Genomic DNA, 17,224 nt, shown 5'->3' with positions numbered 1-17,224 from the left:
AACAAAGACTAACCTTGCCAGCAAGGTGAATTCTCGCGGTATTTGTAATTTCACAAATTCCGGAGAATATATCTTGTACCGCTCCTGCTGATACGTTTGCAGCCGATCTTTTTCGATCGGACCAATCAGGCGTTGTTTAGGCAGGACGAAACCAATACGCGCCGATGGCGGGGAAAAATAAAATAAAATCTAACAGACGAATGGATGCTGCAATTAATTATGTTTTCACAGTATTACTCAGTTTCTTTGTTGAATTTGAACAGCAAGAGGAGTTTGGTGCATTTTTATCTGGTTAAGATGTCCGTGCCCCCCCAGACAAGATTGAAGATGATATTTTCATTCGTTGCCTTGATTGGTCAAAACAAAATGTGCAAAGATCCTGCAGCGTCCAATCAGCTTGAAGGAATGTACAGCAAGCCTCGCCTTTTCCGAACGGGTCTGTCTAGTGAAGTAAGAGATTGATAATGTGAAGAACTCCGAGTAAATCACTATTATCAATCTGTCTGGCGAGGTTAAACAAAGACAAAAATAGACTGTATCTTGCAGAAAACATACCTGTCAACCTCTGCCGATAACTGCCCTTATTAATGATTATGATTCCCCTTACAAACCCCCCAAAAACCTTACAAACACCGTACGACGCATGTTTACTCGCGGTAACCAGACAGTGTAATAGAAATAACAAAGGTAATTTGCATACAAAGTCTTTTATTCAATTTAAAAAGTTTACAATGCAATAAACTGTGCCTTCAGTGCTTCCTATTGTAAGCCAATGTGCATGATTTAGCAGACTTTATCTGCTCTGAGGGTCTCACTTGTGAGCAACAGTTGTCACAGTTCAATTTCATCTGTAATAAAGAAGTAAGAGTGTCTGTTCCCATTGTCTTTCTGTACTCTGTATGAATTTTCCTCACATGGCTGAAAACCCGCTCGCTATCAGCATTACTGTGAGGAAGGCTGAGTAAAATTAGATACATCTTTCTCATCAGTGGAAAGCGATCCAGCCCCAAACCAGTTTTCATTTTGAACACATGAGGCCAAAATGTCTCTGGACGAATTGGTTGTCCATCCTGACTTTTCTGAGGGAGAAGATCATCAGGTATTAGTTGATAGTCTTCCCATTCATCTTTTAATTGTTCCTGATCAAAGTCTGGTGTAAACCTGTTTGCAAGCTTAACAATACTTGTGTAATCCAACATCTCTCTCTTTCTTGGGTCCAACACCACCAAGTCACTCAGTATTGTATTCTCAAATGGAAATTTTTGTATCATTTTAGTTACAACAGCCTCGTAGAAGGAGCGAACAGAGGAAAAAAAAGTTGCTTGCATGGCTGGTGTGATGCTTTGCCTGATTTCATCCTCCTCATTGGTGTCTTGGAAGAGGGCCCTGGTGCCCAAGCCAACAGCAAGCCTGCTATCTTCATGCTGCAGGTATCTGTTTGTATCATCAACTGCCAGCAGGCTATCAGCAGATTTGACATGTTCCATTTGCACAAATTTCACCAAGAGTTTCTTTAAGAGTCTTTCCATTTCTGGTAGCAAATCTCCAATCATACATGCCTCTGTTTGGAACACAATATTGAATTGATTTATTTGAGGCAGGATGAAGCTGAGGAAGTGGAGTGTGAGGAGAGTAACAGGGTCTTGAAGTCGATCATGGATGCTTTTCACTTTACCTGCCCTTTCAACATCCGCATGGCTAGCGAAGTAGCTTTTGAGTGCTTCGTACTGAGACAATGTTCTTTCAACCACTTTTTGCAGAGACAACCATCGTGTCGGACAATGCTTTAGGATTTTTTCTTGCTCGGAATTTGTAAAGTCCTGAAACTCTTTAAAATCCTCAATTCGTTTGGAACTATTTTTAAAAAAATAAAATATATCCACCAGCAAGTCATCTATGTTTACTGGCAATGTCTTCAGTCCATCTTTGACACACAGATTGCCAAGATGACAAATGCATCCAACACTAAAAACAGCTCCATTTTTTTCTTTTATCCTAGACAAGACAGAGTTTTTCTTTCCAACCATGGTGTTGCAATTGTCGCTTGCAAATCCCACAATGTTACTCCATGGAATGTCATTTTCTTGTAAAATGTTGTCAATAACGGCAAAGATTGATGCTGCTGTGCCTGATGCCAACTCTGGTAAATCGAGGAGTCTGGTATTTGTGTTCTCCCCATCAAAGAAGTGAGCTAACACAACAAGCCGCTTTTTGGTAGTACGATCATTGCTTTCATCAATCATGAGGGTAAATGGGTGAGTTCTGCAGTACTGAATGACATCTTGGGTGTAGCCACGTGCAAGGCTCTCCTTAACAATCATCGTAGCCTTGGTCCTCCGACATGCAAACTCCTGCAAAAATATAATATTAAAATATAAAATTTTAATTTATGACACGGTGCCATAAATGCTGATTCATTGTAGATATGAATGATAATAATAATAATAATAATAATAATAAATTACCTTAGCTGTCTGTGAATCCGGAAACATAACTTTCACCAAATCCGAGAAGTGGTCCGCAGCTGTGAAAGCAATGTTGTGCTCAGCAAGAAAATGGCAGAAGAGAATTTCCGCATTTGTCGTTTTGTGGGATGCTGCAGGATTTGCGGTAGAGACGAAGTGCTTGGTTAATGGGACATGTGAATTGTTTTTTTTCACATTCTCCACGTGTCCGGCAGTTTTAAAGTGGCTCTTCAGATCGTAAAATCCACTCGCAGCAACTTTCACGTCTTTATTGCAAGGGACACAGAATGAGAATTGAGTGCCTCTTAACGATGCTTTAATCCAGCCAGCATATTCACCTTGAAGTAACTCCCATTCTTTCTGGTGTCGACCCGATCCTTGAGTTCTTCGTTTCTTCCTAGGTGGCTCCTCCATGCTTGCTTCCACGATATTTACTCTATGTATATCTACGCATGCGCATGTCAGCGCATTTTTTTTTTCCCCGTACAAAAGTCGGTGTACGGCGTACATGATTTGAAATGGTAAAAAAACGTATAAAATACGTATAAAACGTACAAGTTGACAGGTATGCAATCTTATTGTGCTTCCCAATCTGAACACACATAGCAGCAACAGCAGTCCAGGGCAGGGCTGGAGTACCATCTGTCAGGCTGGTGTCAAGTGGCCCTTGTCTCCAGTGATTAGGAAAGCTTCTGCTGCCTCAGGTGGTCCATGGACCAACTCAGCCATCTTCCAAAGGCTAGGCCAGGCCATATGGTGGGGCGCGAGGGGCACCCAGTTGAGGCAGCGCTCCCCCCTTGCCGTCAGACAAGACAGCCTGCAACCACCATCACGGCAAATTTCTGCCCACCAAAGTGTTCAGACCTCAAAGGGCAGGGAACGTCCTGACAGATGCACAGGAGCACAAAGTGAGAAGTTGCTCACGTAGTGACCATCATACTTTTCTTTTTTAAATAAAAGTGCAGGTATAATAAATGTAATCTGAGAAGACATCTACTACAATCTCTAGGATTTAGCAATTCAACCTCAAATACAATTTGTAATAATCACGGGAAATTCTTGAAGCACTCAGACAATATCACATATAAATGTACCTTTTCCTAGTTTAAATTAAAAGTGGTTAAAAATGCGTCAATTACTGCCTGATCATATATTCTAGTTTTCTGAAAACTACAGGTTGATGACCTAGTTCTGCTGATAGATAAACAGGGGTCACACGTAGCAGCTGGGCCCTGAGAAGGGTCACTACTACGTTCCCAGGCGAAGACAATCGAGTGAGAAAGATTGAGGTAAAGGCATGGGACTAAACCAAGGCAATGTAAATACTTTTATTCGACCAGTTACACAAGTTATTCTTAGTATGCAAAAAGACTGAAAGAGTAATGTTTTGGATGAGTGTAGCCTAATGACACCAGGCGGGGAGTGTGTTGCCTTTATGGCTTTTCCTACATATCACTGGCATCGGACCAAAACCTCCCAAGGCAGAATTTGGTAAATGTCATATTTCTTCAAACTAATAGACACTTATGTATGAGTGTCATTTTTACCCATTATTGACCAATCTACAGTGTTGAAAATGGCTTGTTCTCTTTGATGATGGAATCTTAATAGCTGAACAAAGATTTCATTGCTAAACATGATGCCGTTTTTGGGGTCTCCCTGAAACTGACAATTTTGGAGGTACAAGGTTTTGGCCTGATGCCAGAGATATGTAAATAAGTTCACAACTTGAAATTAATAATGTTAATGTAATAAGGAAAAGTACTACCACTAGACGTACTTTCGGTTTACACTGACAGTACAGAAAATGTCCGCACCCACGATGCAGGATGGAAATGTGATTGACTTATCAGGCAGGAATGAGAAGTTTCATTTTATTACACTTTATACACATGAGTGCGGATATTAATGCCCATTTTCATTGAGTTATTATAAAAAACTTGATGCACCTAAATGTTTGCAATGGCTCTACGGTCTGTGCAGAGATTAACTTTATTTTTTGTAACTGTTTTTTACCATATTATTATGAAGAAAACAAACATGCTGCCACTGAATTCCAGGCTCCAGTGGATTCCCATTAACACAATTTCTGAACATGGGAAAAAAGGGTAAAAAAAAAAACTTGTCGGCCAGCTGGATCGATCAAAATGTAGGTACTGGCCTGAATGGTAAACCAGTTTGTGCATTCATTTGCACGGTGCTGGTACGCTTATAGCGCCTGGCCAGTTCCAGTAAGTAACTGTGGTTTAGCTCAACATCTCAGTTTAAAACACTACAAAACACAGAATTGTCATCAACAGTATAACTGGTTTCTAAACAGAAAACCTGAAAAAAAAATTCAAAGGGAAAAAAAAGCTTGTCGGCCAGCTGGATCGATGGCTCAAAATGTAGGGACTGGCCTGAAAGGTAAGCCAGTTTGTACACTTGTTTGCACGGTGCTGGTACGCTTATAGCGCCTGGCCAGTTCCAGTAAGTAACTGTGGTTTCGCTCAACATCTCAGTATAAAACACTACAAAACAGAATTGTCATTAACAGTGTGACTGGTTTCTGAACATAAAACCTGGGGGGAAAAAATTCAAAGGAAAAAAAGCTTGTCGGCCAGCTGGATCGATGGCTCAGAATGTAGGTACTGGCCTGAAAGGTAAGCCAGTTTGTGTGCATATTTGCACGGTGCAGGTACGCGAATAATGCCTGGCCAGTTCCAGTACAAATGGCACATCTTGAAGGTCAGCCTGTTGGGAGTAGAATAGTCAATGTAAATAAAATAAGCTTTTGACTCAGTATATTGACTAAAATTGTCTTGACAATTGATACCAGTACAACAGAGTGATGTATGCTTAACTGTGGTTGGACATTTACTTTTGACTTACTACTGTAACTGTAACTGTGTCTAGAGGTTTGGGGGCCGGTGGGCGCTGGGTTGTGGTGGGTGGCGGGTGTGGGAGTCGTGGGGGAAGCGTGGGCTGTGGGCCGGCACGCCCCGTTCTGCTACAATGGGCTTGGGGCGCGGGCCCTGTTGGGGGCGCTCCGGGCTCCTGAGTTTGCTCTCAGACTGGTGGCCCCCGCGGGGCCCGAGGGTCGTGCCCTGGCGCTTCCGCGGCCTGGGGGGCCCTGGGGCGTTGTGCTTGCCCTGACCTGGCCGGGGTCGACGGCTCCCTTCTTTGGTGGAGGTTTTAATTCATGCCAGATCCACCATACCAGCATCTACCAAAATTCAAACACAATCTGCTTCTTCCTCTGGTTGCTGAATCGGTGGAGGCCAATGTCTGTGGATCTCACTCTGCTTAATCTACCCTTCCTTCCTTTATTCAGTTCCTTTGGTCTCTCTCTTGGGGTCTCCCTAATTTGTTGGAATTTTGATGTTTCTGGGTTTGGTGAAAGATTCTGGGTTGTAACCGTAGTAGGTGGTGTCTGGTCGGTGCTGGATTTCACTTTTCTCTTTCTTTGATCCTTCCTCAGTTCTCCTGACAACTTCACGACACTAGTGGTATTCTGAAGTCTTCGGTTTAGATGAAGGGTATGGGTTTTTTAATAGGTTTCAGGTGAATTAATGAGCACAAAGTCACACGCACACACACACACACACACACACACACACACACACACACACACACACACACACACACACACACACACACACACACACACACACACACACACACACACACACACACACACACACACACACACACACACACACACACACACACACACACACACACACACACACACAAAAAAAGAGCAATGATGATGACATGTTGAATCGGTAAGATTACCGAATGAACAATACTGAGCTCTCAGGAAAAAAAAGAGAGAAAAAAGAGAAAATGTCCCGCCACAATAAGTGGGCCTGTGCTGCTCTTATTTGTCCATCCATTTCCGGTTTTATTTTAAAAGCACTAACCACCAATCTCACTTCAGGCCACTTGCTCCTTCCTCCTGCGCCGCTCAGTTCCTGATTGCATTCACCTGTCTCCAATTACCCACCTAATAAATAGACTGCTTCAGCCAATGCTCAGCGCCGAAGTTGACTTGGTGTCGGACAGAGGGACAGTTTGTCTCCCAAGTCTGAAAGAAGTTCTGCAAGCTTATGGAAGCCTCGGCCAGCCTTTCCTTGGGGTACCACCCACAGACCAATGGCCAGAGACAGAGAGGGCCAACTAGGACCTTGAAGCGGCCCTCCGAAGTGTGTGTTTGTTCAGCCCCACCTCATGGTCCACTCACCTGCCGTGGGCAGAATACACCCACAAGACCCTTGTTTCCTCAGTCACTGGACGGTCGCCCTTCATGCCCGCCTATGGATATCAACCACCCTTGTTTCCATCTCAAGGGGGCCAAGTAGAACTTCCCATGGTGCAGCATCACTTGCTCATTGGGTATGGCAGGAAACCCGAAGCAGCACTGACCTGCACCGGGTACTTTTATGGTTCATTTCTCAGTCCTGTTGTCTTTTTGTTTTTTCAGTGGCTAGTGAGTAGGGGGCGTTCCCTTTTGGTCGTATTGTGTGTGGTGTGGTCATATAATTTCAACACAGCTCCCCACACACATAAAGATTCTATTCCACCACCGGTCAAGAATCCAGTCCTCCGAGGGGAAATCTCTTGCATGATCACACGTGACTTTACAAACACAAAGACAACCAGGCACTTCCAGGTATACGCAGATGGTTGCTGAATGTTTCCGAAGAGGATCGGCGACAGGAGCATTATATAAGGTGTTAATGTCTGCAAGGAAATAATTGCTTTGGAAAATAATTTCTGCTTGCCCGGGGAACCCACATTTTTACAAAAACGACATTGGTAGGCTGCCTACCGCCCCAAACGGCTGGGATAGCACTCCCACAACCTGAGTAAGGGAGGAAGCTATTCAGAAGGCAGTGGATATTATGCCGTCTACAATTCTGATTGGTCAATCGCTGGATCAAGTCATGCACTGGGTGTTGTTCCTGCCTCGCTTCACCACCTTCTCTGTCTTTTCACCAAATTTTCACTTTGTTTTGCCACTGAAGACTGGCTGCTATGTGCATTACCAGCCTAACCATAACCCTCAGAGCATATAGACAATTCCGAGCTTACGTCACAAGTTAAAATGTCGGTCAACTCGGTGAAAGGAAGCTCTCCGCATTGAAAAGCACTGGACTTTGGATCATTGTAATTTCATTAGTGAGGTTTATTTTGATGTCAAAATTAGATGAAAATGTCGACTACTATAACATTCTGCCTGGTTTGTATGCTAGTCACAGTCAAAAGCAATACAATATGCCGTTGATTTCACCATGTACAGCAAGCATTTGCATTGTGGAAATATCAGAAATGCTTGGATGTTCGGAATTGTCAATGCATCGCCTTGCAAAAGTACAAAATGTAATGTGTGTAATCAAGTCTCAGTATAAATACAGCTGTTCTGTGACAGAAAGCAGAATTATGAAGACTAAGACTGTGTGGGTCTTGTCTACGAAAATAGAGCCCTGTCTCCCGGCTGGCCTGGAACTGCGTTAGCATCCCCCCGGAGGAGCAAGACAAAGTGGCTTGGGAGAGGGAAGTTTGGGCTTTCCCTGCTAAAGCTGCTGTCTCTGCGACCTGGCCCCAAATAAGCGACAGAAAATGGATGGATGGATCTCCTGGCATGCTTACGGCTGTTTTTTTATTTATTTTTCTTTGCCCTCCTCTCCTCCAAATCATAGCCTGTTCTATTTCAATTAATTGTTCAGCCCTACTGTACAACATGATGACAGGGAGTAGGGATGTCCAATATCATTTTACGACATATCACAAAATCTTGGACAAAATTCTTTATAGCAACTAAATAATTCAATAACTCAATGATGCCAAAGCAATTTTGTTGAAATAAATTTAGAGCTTTTGAATGCTTTGTAACCTCATGATTTTGGGACACTTGATAACAAACGCTGTTTTAGATTTCATGAAATGATAGTTAATCAGTGGGGAAGCATTAGTTTCAAAAGTACATCAACAGCATTTAAAATCATATTTATATGAGAGGAAACCTTTGCAGATGGTCTGGCATGAGGTTCGCCGTATTGTACAGGGTAACGTAGTGCGTAGGAAGTCCACATCCATGGCGAATGTGATGTGCCATGAGAAAGAAGTCCACCCTATGTGGAAAAAAGAGAAAGGGACAGACTTGAAATTTAGAGAAGATAACTCTTGCGGAATACTCAAGAGGCCCTTTGAACCATAGACTGGGCGAAATTCAGTTCACTCTCCTAACCCGTCTACTTCCCCCCGCCCCCTTTTTTCAATTGCTCGAGAAGCCATCACTATTAATTACGATTGCTTGCACAAAAGTGCCTGTATGTGCCATGCAATGTTTCCTCTAATTTTCCGTGTCTGTGCATTCACACAAACTTCTTGAGCGTTCCATGGACTACAGTAAGCAACATCCACTGACATATATGGATGGACTCATGCTGCATTCGAGGATGGTCGGAAAGTCAGACTTTTCAGAGTTCAAACCAGGAAGTGATATTTACAGAAATTGGAGAGCGCTAGTTTGGACAGGGATGTGATTTGACCAAAGTGAAATTATCTGAAAATTTGGCCGGGGGTCTGGGGGCCGCTGGCACCCAGCTAGGTCCAGAGCTCATGGGTTTTCCGTGTTTTTAAGTACTTTCAATGCACTCACATGACAAAGAAATAGACAAAACAACAGCATAAATTGTCAATGTATATTGAACTATCCCATATAAAATGGCAGTTTTAGTCAACTCAAAATCAGTCACATTCAAAAACATTGGACTGCCTTTGCTTTTAAAAACTATCACTGAGAATATCATCATATCTAACTAATGTGATTACTAAGGTAACACATAAATAATGTTGAAGAGTTCAAATTTCATGAACAAATAATTGTATCATGACCAAATGAAAAGTAACTCATATTAGAGCATACCACAAATGTCTTTGTTATAGCAGAAGATGTTATCTGTCGGAGTCATGTGCATACACAATGAACTACAAAAAAAAAAAATAAAAAAAAAAAATATATATATATATATATATCGGATTTTTTTTTTTGGGGGGGAGATAAAAAAAAAGCGGAATTCCGCGAATTAGCGGAAAAATCACATCCCTGTTTGGACCTTACCTTCTATCGCCTGCTGTGTTCAATGATTTAATAAAATTGCAGACTTTGCCAGAATTCACACTGGCCGCACGACCTATATCATGTAGTCAACACTGGATCCCCTTACATTGGAGCTGATTTTAAATCTTTAAAAGCCTGGATGTGTACCAAATTTTTAGTCGCTGGCTGGGTCTCCGGGAATAGATGCTAATCTCAAACCAAGGGAATAAGATACCTAAAGGTAAAACTTGTTTATCATGTAACTGACGTATTTTCTATGTTCACTATGGAGAAAAAGCTTTAATGTGGAAGTCAACCTTAAACATTTTTTGACAATAATGTTATATGTGACCTCACTAGTCTACACAACATTCTGATTAATATTACATTTGTGGAATATGAGTTATGAAGCAAAATCCAGCAGTTTTTTTTATCCATCTTAAGGGGCGTCTATTTTACCACTTGCTGTTGACTGAAGATGACATCAATGTTGCTCAGGTCCTTAGGTAACAACCAATCACAGCGCAGTTTCAGAAAACAGGTGAACTGTGATTGGTCGCTTATTGGTTATCGACATTGGCACTTTCTAAATTATTGGTTTATCATTAGCGGTTAAAAATAGCATTATCGTGCACCCCTAGTGTAAATATCTAAAAAGACAGCGTTACATCCATAACGAGTTGAGCGATTTCTGGAGTAAAATACGGACAGTCCATATCAGTTGGAAGCTCTGCTTAATATGAATTAAAAGACTGGAAATTCTTCAGGTCACAAGCGTGACAAGATTAATTTACTCTGTCTCAAATTTTCGGGGCAAAATGCGACTACATCAGGGCAGCCAGGAGCCCTGATATGTGTTTGAACATGAGAAATCCCAGTCTACTATGTAGATAATACAGTACATTGAACAAAAACAAATGCAACACTTGTTTTGGCTCCCATTTATCATGAGCTAGTCTCAAAGATAACTCTTCTACATACACAAAAGGCCATTTCCCTCACATATTGTTCAGAAATAAATCTGTGTTAGTGAGCATTCTTTGTTGAGATAATCCCACCTCACTGGTGTGGCATATTAAGATGCTGATAGACAGCGTGATTATTGCACAGATGTGCCTTAGGCTGGCCACAAGAATAGGCCACTCTGAAATGTGCAATTTTAGTACACAGCACAATGTCACTGATGTAACAATTTTTGAGGGAGCGTGCAATTGGTATGCTGAGTGCAGCAATGTTCACCAGAGCTGTTGGCGATGGATTGAATGTTTATTTCTCTAACATAAGTCACCTCAAAAGGCACTTCCGGCAATTCAATCAGCCTCACAACCGCAAACCATATTACCACACCAGCCCAGGACCTCCACATCCAGCATGTTCACCTCCAAGATCGTACCAGCCATCCGGACATCTGCTACAACAGGGGTGGGCACACTCGGTCCTCGAGGTTTTCCTCTTCTAACACAAGCTGATTCCAATCAACAGGATCTTTATCAGGCACTTGCAGAGCTTGCTGTTGAGCTGATTATAGATCAGCTGTGTTGGAGAAGGGAAACATCCAAAACCTGCAGGACTCCGGCCCTCGAGGACCAAGTGTGCCCTACAACAATTGCTTTGCACAACCAAATGGTTTCTGCACAAAACCGTCAGAAACCTCCTCAGGGAAACTCATCTGCATGCTCGTCTCAACAAAAGAGAAATGGTCACTAACAGATTTGTGAACAAAAGGTGAGGGAAATGGCCTTTTGTGTATGGAAGCAAAAACAAAAGTGTTGCATTTATAAATTTGTTTAGTGTAATTATTATTATCTTTTAGCAAGGATACCATCAAATTGGGTAAGTGCATAACACACGAGTACAAAGGAAAGTCAGCTTTTTAAGGTGATTTTGGTGGCGTGTAATATCTCCAAGTGTGTATTATGCCGGGGATACAGTATTACGGTAGTAAAATGAAATTTAGAGTGAACCCTCGCTATTTGCACCATTAAAATAAGAAAGAAAAAAAAACACTGACCAGTGGTTTTGAGTAAGCGTGTGATCCAAAACAGTTCCAGGTGAAGGTGTGCCAAAGTTGCTTCCATCGTAGGAATAGAGGGTAGTGCTGATTCTCTTTTGGACCACAATGAAGACAAGCTTCGGCTCGTAGCTGGGAAACGTCTCAAAGCATTTGATCAGCTGTGGGATCTCGTACTGCTCAACCAACTTGAGCTGACCATCTGACACGCCATCCCGATATACCACAATCTTCTCTGGCAAGTAATGGTTGACCTATGTAGAAGGTTTATACAAAGTTTGGATATAGCCGTTTTGATGTACACTGTTATTACATTACATTTATTTTCCAAATATTGCAAAACACAACACATTAATATCAAATGATTGGCTCTCTAGCAAGTCAAAATTCTAGTGCAGACTGCAACAAGCGAGAGGAAGTGTATAAAAGCCAAGTCTAGGACTGAACGGTTAATTGCATTTGCAATTTATATATAGCCAGATAAGGTGGCTCGGGCATCTTTTTAGCAGAGGTTGGCATCAAGTCAATATTGATGGAAGGTCCGTCAATGACAGAAGACCATTTTGTCGAAGATTAACGACTGCCGGACTAAGCATTGCCTGAAGCGGGTATTGTTTATCAATGTAATTGACAATAATCGGGTCAATACATTTTATGACAAATTAGGGAAATACTGATGACGCACACTCAACTCAACTATGTTTATAGAGCACTTTAAAACAACCACAATGCATACAAAGTGCTATACATGTAGAAGAAAATACAATAACATACAAGACAAATGTCAAGCGGACTGAGGCCCTGTCTACACGTAGCTAGGTTTTTTGCAAACTGGATAATTTTTTTGCATTTTGTCCTGTCATCTACACGTCCCTGGGGATGTTTTTCATTAAAAACGAAGGTTACCCGCTCAGTGTTGGAGGCAAAATCACATGGCTCTAAGTTAGACGAGATTGTACTGGGCAAGGGAACAGAGTTGTCCAAGTCATTTGTTTCGATGCCAGAAGATATCATGATGGTGGCGGCAAGGGAGCCATTCGACATTTGTTCACACACAGCCACGTACAGTGGAACCTCGAGTTACAAACGACCCTTTTTATGAACTTTTCAAATTTGGGTAGAAAATTTAGCTACGATCATGTTTTGTTATGCAAATCGTTTCAACATGGGTGAGTAGACAGATTATACTGTGCGTCTCACACGTTCAAACCATCATTGGCTCTGTGCATAACTAAATAAGTTTTTAACTTCCTCCTACACCTTTTGAACATATAAACTTTTTTCCTTCCTATTCTTGTTTTTCTTTTTTACTTCAACTTATATTTTATACTTGTAATGTGTTTTGTGTTTTCTTTATGTTTATATGTTCAATAAAACCATAAACCAACCAACTAACTCATTGCCATTGTTGGGCTGATAAAAAAAAATAAAAATCTTAATTAGACGTCATTGAGGTTTAATTAAAACTAATTAAAGGCACTCCAAACCCCAAAACAACAGGAGCTGCTTTGATGTAATTAACGTGTCGAAAAAGACAAAGTTCCCTGGATTGTCTCTTTTTTTTGTGTGCCCAAAAACACTTGATTACTGTACTTAAAATGAATTTCCACCATTGTTGTGTCAAAGCATATACCTCATGATACTTGCGCAGCGCGTCCAACAAGCAAACTCTGAAACCATGGATGAGTTCTTCGTTGGGTGTTTGAAAAGTTACTCTGGAATACCAGCGAGTTATTGAACTATAAAATAAATAAATAAAGTTAATAACCTTTTAAGATAAACAATGAAATATTATGCATAATACAGAACTCATGATATTGGGGAGGAGGGAATAGAATTGCCAAGCTGAACACTAATGACACCAATAAAAGGGGAAGAATGTTTACCTATTGATGCTTGCGACAAAGCCCATCACTGACTGGCGAGACTTGCTGGTGTCATGGTGGACATCAACTCCCACCACCATACAGTTTTTCTATTATGAGAGGTTTGTAAGTATAAATTGACTCAGCCACATCTTCACCACATACAGTGGATATAAAAACACACCCCTGTTTAAGTGCTGTGTTTTTGGGAGAAAAAAACAAGACCAAGACAAATCATTTCAAAACATTTTTAGTTTTTCACTGCAATGATTCAAAAAGTAAAAATAAAACGGTAACAACAATAATAACATGGTTAAATAAATTCACACCCTCAACCTAATACTTTGTTGCAGCACTTTGGGCTAGTTTACATTAATGGTAAAACAAGCTTTGAAACAAACTGTCTTGGTCTTATTTTTTTTTTTTACATCACACAAACTTGGCATTTGAACAGGGGGTTGTAGATATTTTATGATATCCACTGTGTGTGCGCACACACGCATATATAAATACGTACACGTTGCCGGTGATGGCCACATTGAGCACTTGTAAAACATGAGGTAAAACAGGTATGTCAGGTAAAAGGTATGTCTAACAGATGTGTCCAAGTTAGAATTTTCTATTGTTTTTCGTTTTTGAGATACTGCTTGATTTTTTTGGAATAAGCCCTGTATATGCAATAGTGTTGTCACGATTCCGAAATTTTGACTTCGATACTATACCTGCATAAAATACCTCAATACCGGTACTGAAACGGTACCTCGACAAAACTCTAAAACATCAGCAAAAGCAGCAAAATTGTTTGTAATAACCTCAGACTTCTAGATTTACTCTTTATTACAACATCGATTAAGCAACATAATTGTTTTAAAAACCCAATGATTTCCGCCACCCTGACTGCCTGGTGGTAGGCACTAGAAATTACAAAAGCCCAAGTGGAGCCCTGTGGGCTCTCTCCCCTATGGCATAACCCCGACTTTCAACTTAACAAGCAATCGTTTTATTTAGGTATGTGGGAGCAGAAAGGAATTACACATCTCCACTCAATTACACTCTCAGACTCCGACATCTGTCTCTAGTGTTTACAAAACACTACAGACACTTATTTTCATGCTTTATGGTTATGTACTCCGGTTATGTATTTCTGGACTAAAATCGTAGAAAAACTTTCCGCTATCTTGGACTGTAGGATACCTTTATCTCCAAACTTGTGTTTACTAGGCGACCTAACAACAACTGACTTATCCCATAAACAATTTCAATCTACACTTGTAGCCCTTACTATCGCAAAAAAAAAACAATCCTTGTTAACTGGAAAAATAAACAAAATCTGAATATCGACCAATGGTTTAATGGAAAAAATATCTGCCTCAAATAATAACCAAATATCAAAATTTATAGAAACATGGTCTGCGTATATAGAATATTTTAACCTAATTCTGGTTCCTTAATTCTGCCTGTTAGCGAGAGCCACCACATCGTGATAACTTACATTGATGTTTCTGTATTTGGCAATTTGTAACTAGTTGTGGTTGTGTGGTTGGTGTAACTGGTTGTGTTTTTATCGTCAGGAAACCAGTTGCTACCAACAGGATCGAGCAGATTCACCTCCAATGGGCACTAAGGGTTAATATTCGGATTCACTGCATGCCAGGGGGTTAATTCTATAGGTGCTGCCCCCCCCTGGCTGGGCGTGGGCGGGTCTGCCTCTCTGTTGGCTGCTGGGTGGCGGCTGCGTCTTGGCCGTTCCCTGGGTCTCTTGGGGGTGCTGCGTTGCGGGGCTCTCCCTGGTGTCCGGGGCGGCGCCGCCCCGGCGTGGTCCGTCGCTCTGGGCCCGGCAACGCGGTTCGGGGCCTGTGGGCCGCCGGGGTGCCCCGTGGTCCCCTCTCCCCTCCCTCCCCCTTGCTGCCTCTCCCTCCTCGCCTCTCCCCGCCCGTCCTCCGCCTCCCTGTCCCTTCTCCCTCGTCACCCTTCCTCCTCCTCTCCCCCTCTCTCTGCGACCCTGCCGCTGCCTCCTGCCCTTCTTGTCGTCTCCTTCCCCCGTCCCTTCCCCCTCCCCTGGGCCGTGGGCTTCATCCGTGGCCCGGGTCTAGGCGCTCCGGGGGCCGGGAGGGCGGGTGTCTTGGTGTTGTGCCCAGTATGCGGGGGGCGAGCCCTATCGCCCTGCCGGGCTGGTCCCACATGCCTGTCGGGGTCCCGGTGGGGTGGATGGGGGTTTGGTGGGCGGGTGCACCTCCCGCCCGGTTGGGGGGGGCCCCCGCTGGTCGCTCCTCTTAACTCACTGCACTAGTTTTTCACAATACACTTTTATAGAGCTATAGGGCACATAACACACTTTGGGGGGGGTACGGTGGAAACACCGTCTTCGCCCTACAACTTCCCTCCAATTTTAATGCACCACACAACTGTGTGTGTGTGTGGGGGGGGCATTGGTTGGGGCAGACCGCAGTAGAGAGCAGTGCAGTGCAGTGCAGTGCAGTGCAGTCCGTGCCCCCCCCCCCTTTTTTTTTAATGCACCACATACACTCACTGACATGCCTGGGAGGCGGGTGGATCATTTCCCTCTGCTCCGGTTCACCTACTCCCAATTTTAATGCACCACACACACACTTGTATATACACTGGGTGGGGTCACATTCAAGGTTTAGGGGTAGAGTTCGCCAGTTGGCGAGCTGGCGAACTCAGTAACAGGGTTAACTCTCACTAAGAACGCTGGAGTGACGACCGGGGCCTTTTCCCCGCTGGGCCTGGGGTTCGGGGGTGCCGCCCGTCCTCCGGTGCCCCCATCTCCCCTTCTGCCCCCGGTGTTCCGTCTCTCCACGCGATGGGGGATGGGGTGGGCGCGGATGCCCTCTCCGCTCTGCTGCCCGGCCCCTCTTCGGCGCCGATGCCTGGGTACGGGGGATCCCCAGGATCTGGGGGGCTGCCGGTAGGTGGGGGTGGGTCGGGGGGAGGGGCGGCTTGTTTGGGGGGTGGTGCTGGGTCCTCAGGTCATTGAATCGGTGGAGGCTGGTGTCTGTGGATCTCACTCCGCTTCGTCTGTCCTTCCTTCCTTTCCTCAGTCTCTCCTTTAGTCTCTTGAGGTCTCCCTGATTTGTTGAAATTTAGATGTCTTTGGGGTTGGTGAAGGACTCTGGTTGGTGGTATCTGGTCGGTGCTGGATTTCACTTTCCTTTGGTCCTTTCTCGGGTTTCCTGACGGCCTCACGACTCTGGCTGGAAGTGTTCGGTTTAGGGAAACGGTATGGGATTTTTATTTTTTTTATAGGCTTCAGGTGAACTAATGAATGCACGCACGCACGCACACACATATTCACCCACATAAAAAAAATAAATAAATAAATAAATAATAATAATATATATATATATAAAAAGGAGAGCAATGATGATGACATGTCAAATCGGTAAAATTACCGAATGAACAATACTGAGCTCTACAGAGAGAAAAAAAAAAAAAAAGCAAAAGCAGCAAAATTAAAACTGACAAATAACTTCAAATTATTTTTTATTCATTATAAATTCAAAATATTGGCATGTGTACATGTTAATTTATGTACATACTGTATATATTTATGTTTATCTGTATGTGCTTTCACATTGCAAGCCATATTCTTGAAGTACTGTATTTGACTGCATTTGATGTCATCCGTTTTAAATATTGGCAATACAGTGGCACTCCAATGACTCAATGTAACGTTCCTTGAGTGCATGCATGTCTCTACTCTTCCCCATTACGCTCTCAATTAGTCAAATGCGTAATCAAATACTACAAACAGGGAACAAAATAATTCACACTC

General features: G+C 42.8%; 2 protein-coding genes across 2 annotated transcripts in view; both read right to left on the bottom strand.

The window, feature by feature from the left end:
• Positions 1-336: 336 nt before the first annotated feature.
• Positions 337-3,231, bottom strand: LOC144048742 (protein FAM200B-like). The gene is made up of 4 exons (XM_077561013.1): positions 2,804-3,231; positions 2,466-2,596; positions 1,348-2,351; positions 337-442 (listed from the first exon to the last, which is right to left on the bottom strand). Exons 1-4 carry the CDS (start codon positions 3,105-3,107, stop codon positions 337-339), a joined length of 1,545 nt encoding a protein of 514 aa, XP_077417139.1. The 5' UTR covers positions 3,108-3,231.
• A 1,094-nt stretch (positions 3,232-4,325) lies between these two features.
• The window catches only part of piwil2 (piwi-like RNA-mediated gene silencing 2), a 43,417-nt gene continuing 30,518 nt past the window's right edge, over positions 4,326-17,224 (bottom strand). The window contains exons 20-24 of the mRNA XM_077562111.1: positions 13,450-13,538; positions 13,197-13,302; positions 11,564-11,817; positions 8,474-8,581; positions 4,326-5,198 (exon numbers count right to left, since the gene is read on the bottom strand). Coding sequence (XP_077418237.1) covers positions 5,042-5,198; positions 8,474-8,581; positions 11,564-11,817; positions 13,197-13,302; positions 13,450-13,538 — 714 coding nt within the window. The 3' untranslated portion in view covers positions 4,326-5,041. The remainder of the gene's footprint in view (positions 5,199-8,473; positions 8,582-11,563; positions 11,818-13,196; positions 13,303-13,449; positions 13,539-17,224) is intronic.

This window comes from Vanacampus margaritifer, chromosome 3 (assembly GCF_051991255.1).
Source record: "Vanacampus margaritifer isolate UIUO_Vmar chromosome 3, RoL_Vmar_1.0, whole genome shotgun sequence".
Lineage (NCBI taxonomy): Eukaryota > Metazoa > Chordata > Actinopteri > Syngnathiformes > Syngnathidae > Vanacampus > Vanacampus margaritifer.
Note: the sequence above shows the minus strand (reverse complement) of the source record. Positions and strands in the feature narration are given on the sequence as shown.

Bases quoted from the DNA above. Each gene is read 5' to 3' on its own strand.
- LOC144048742 (XM_077561013.1), bottom strand. From the start codon at position 3,107: ATGGTACTCCAGCCCTGCCCTGGACTGCTGTTGCTGCTATGTGTGTTC. The intron at 2,597-2,803 runs GTGAATATGCTG...CAAATCCTGCAG, and splicing joins AGAATGGGAGTTACTTCAAG to CATCCCACAAAACGACAAAT. The intron at 2,352-2,465 runs GTAATTTATTAT...ATATTTTTGCAG, and splicing joins CGGATTCACAGACAGCTAAG to GAGTTTGCATGTCGGAGGAC.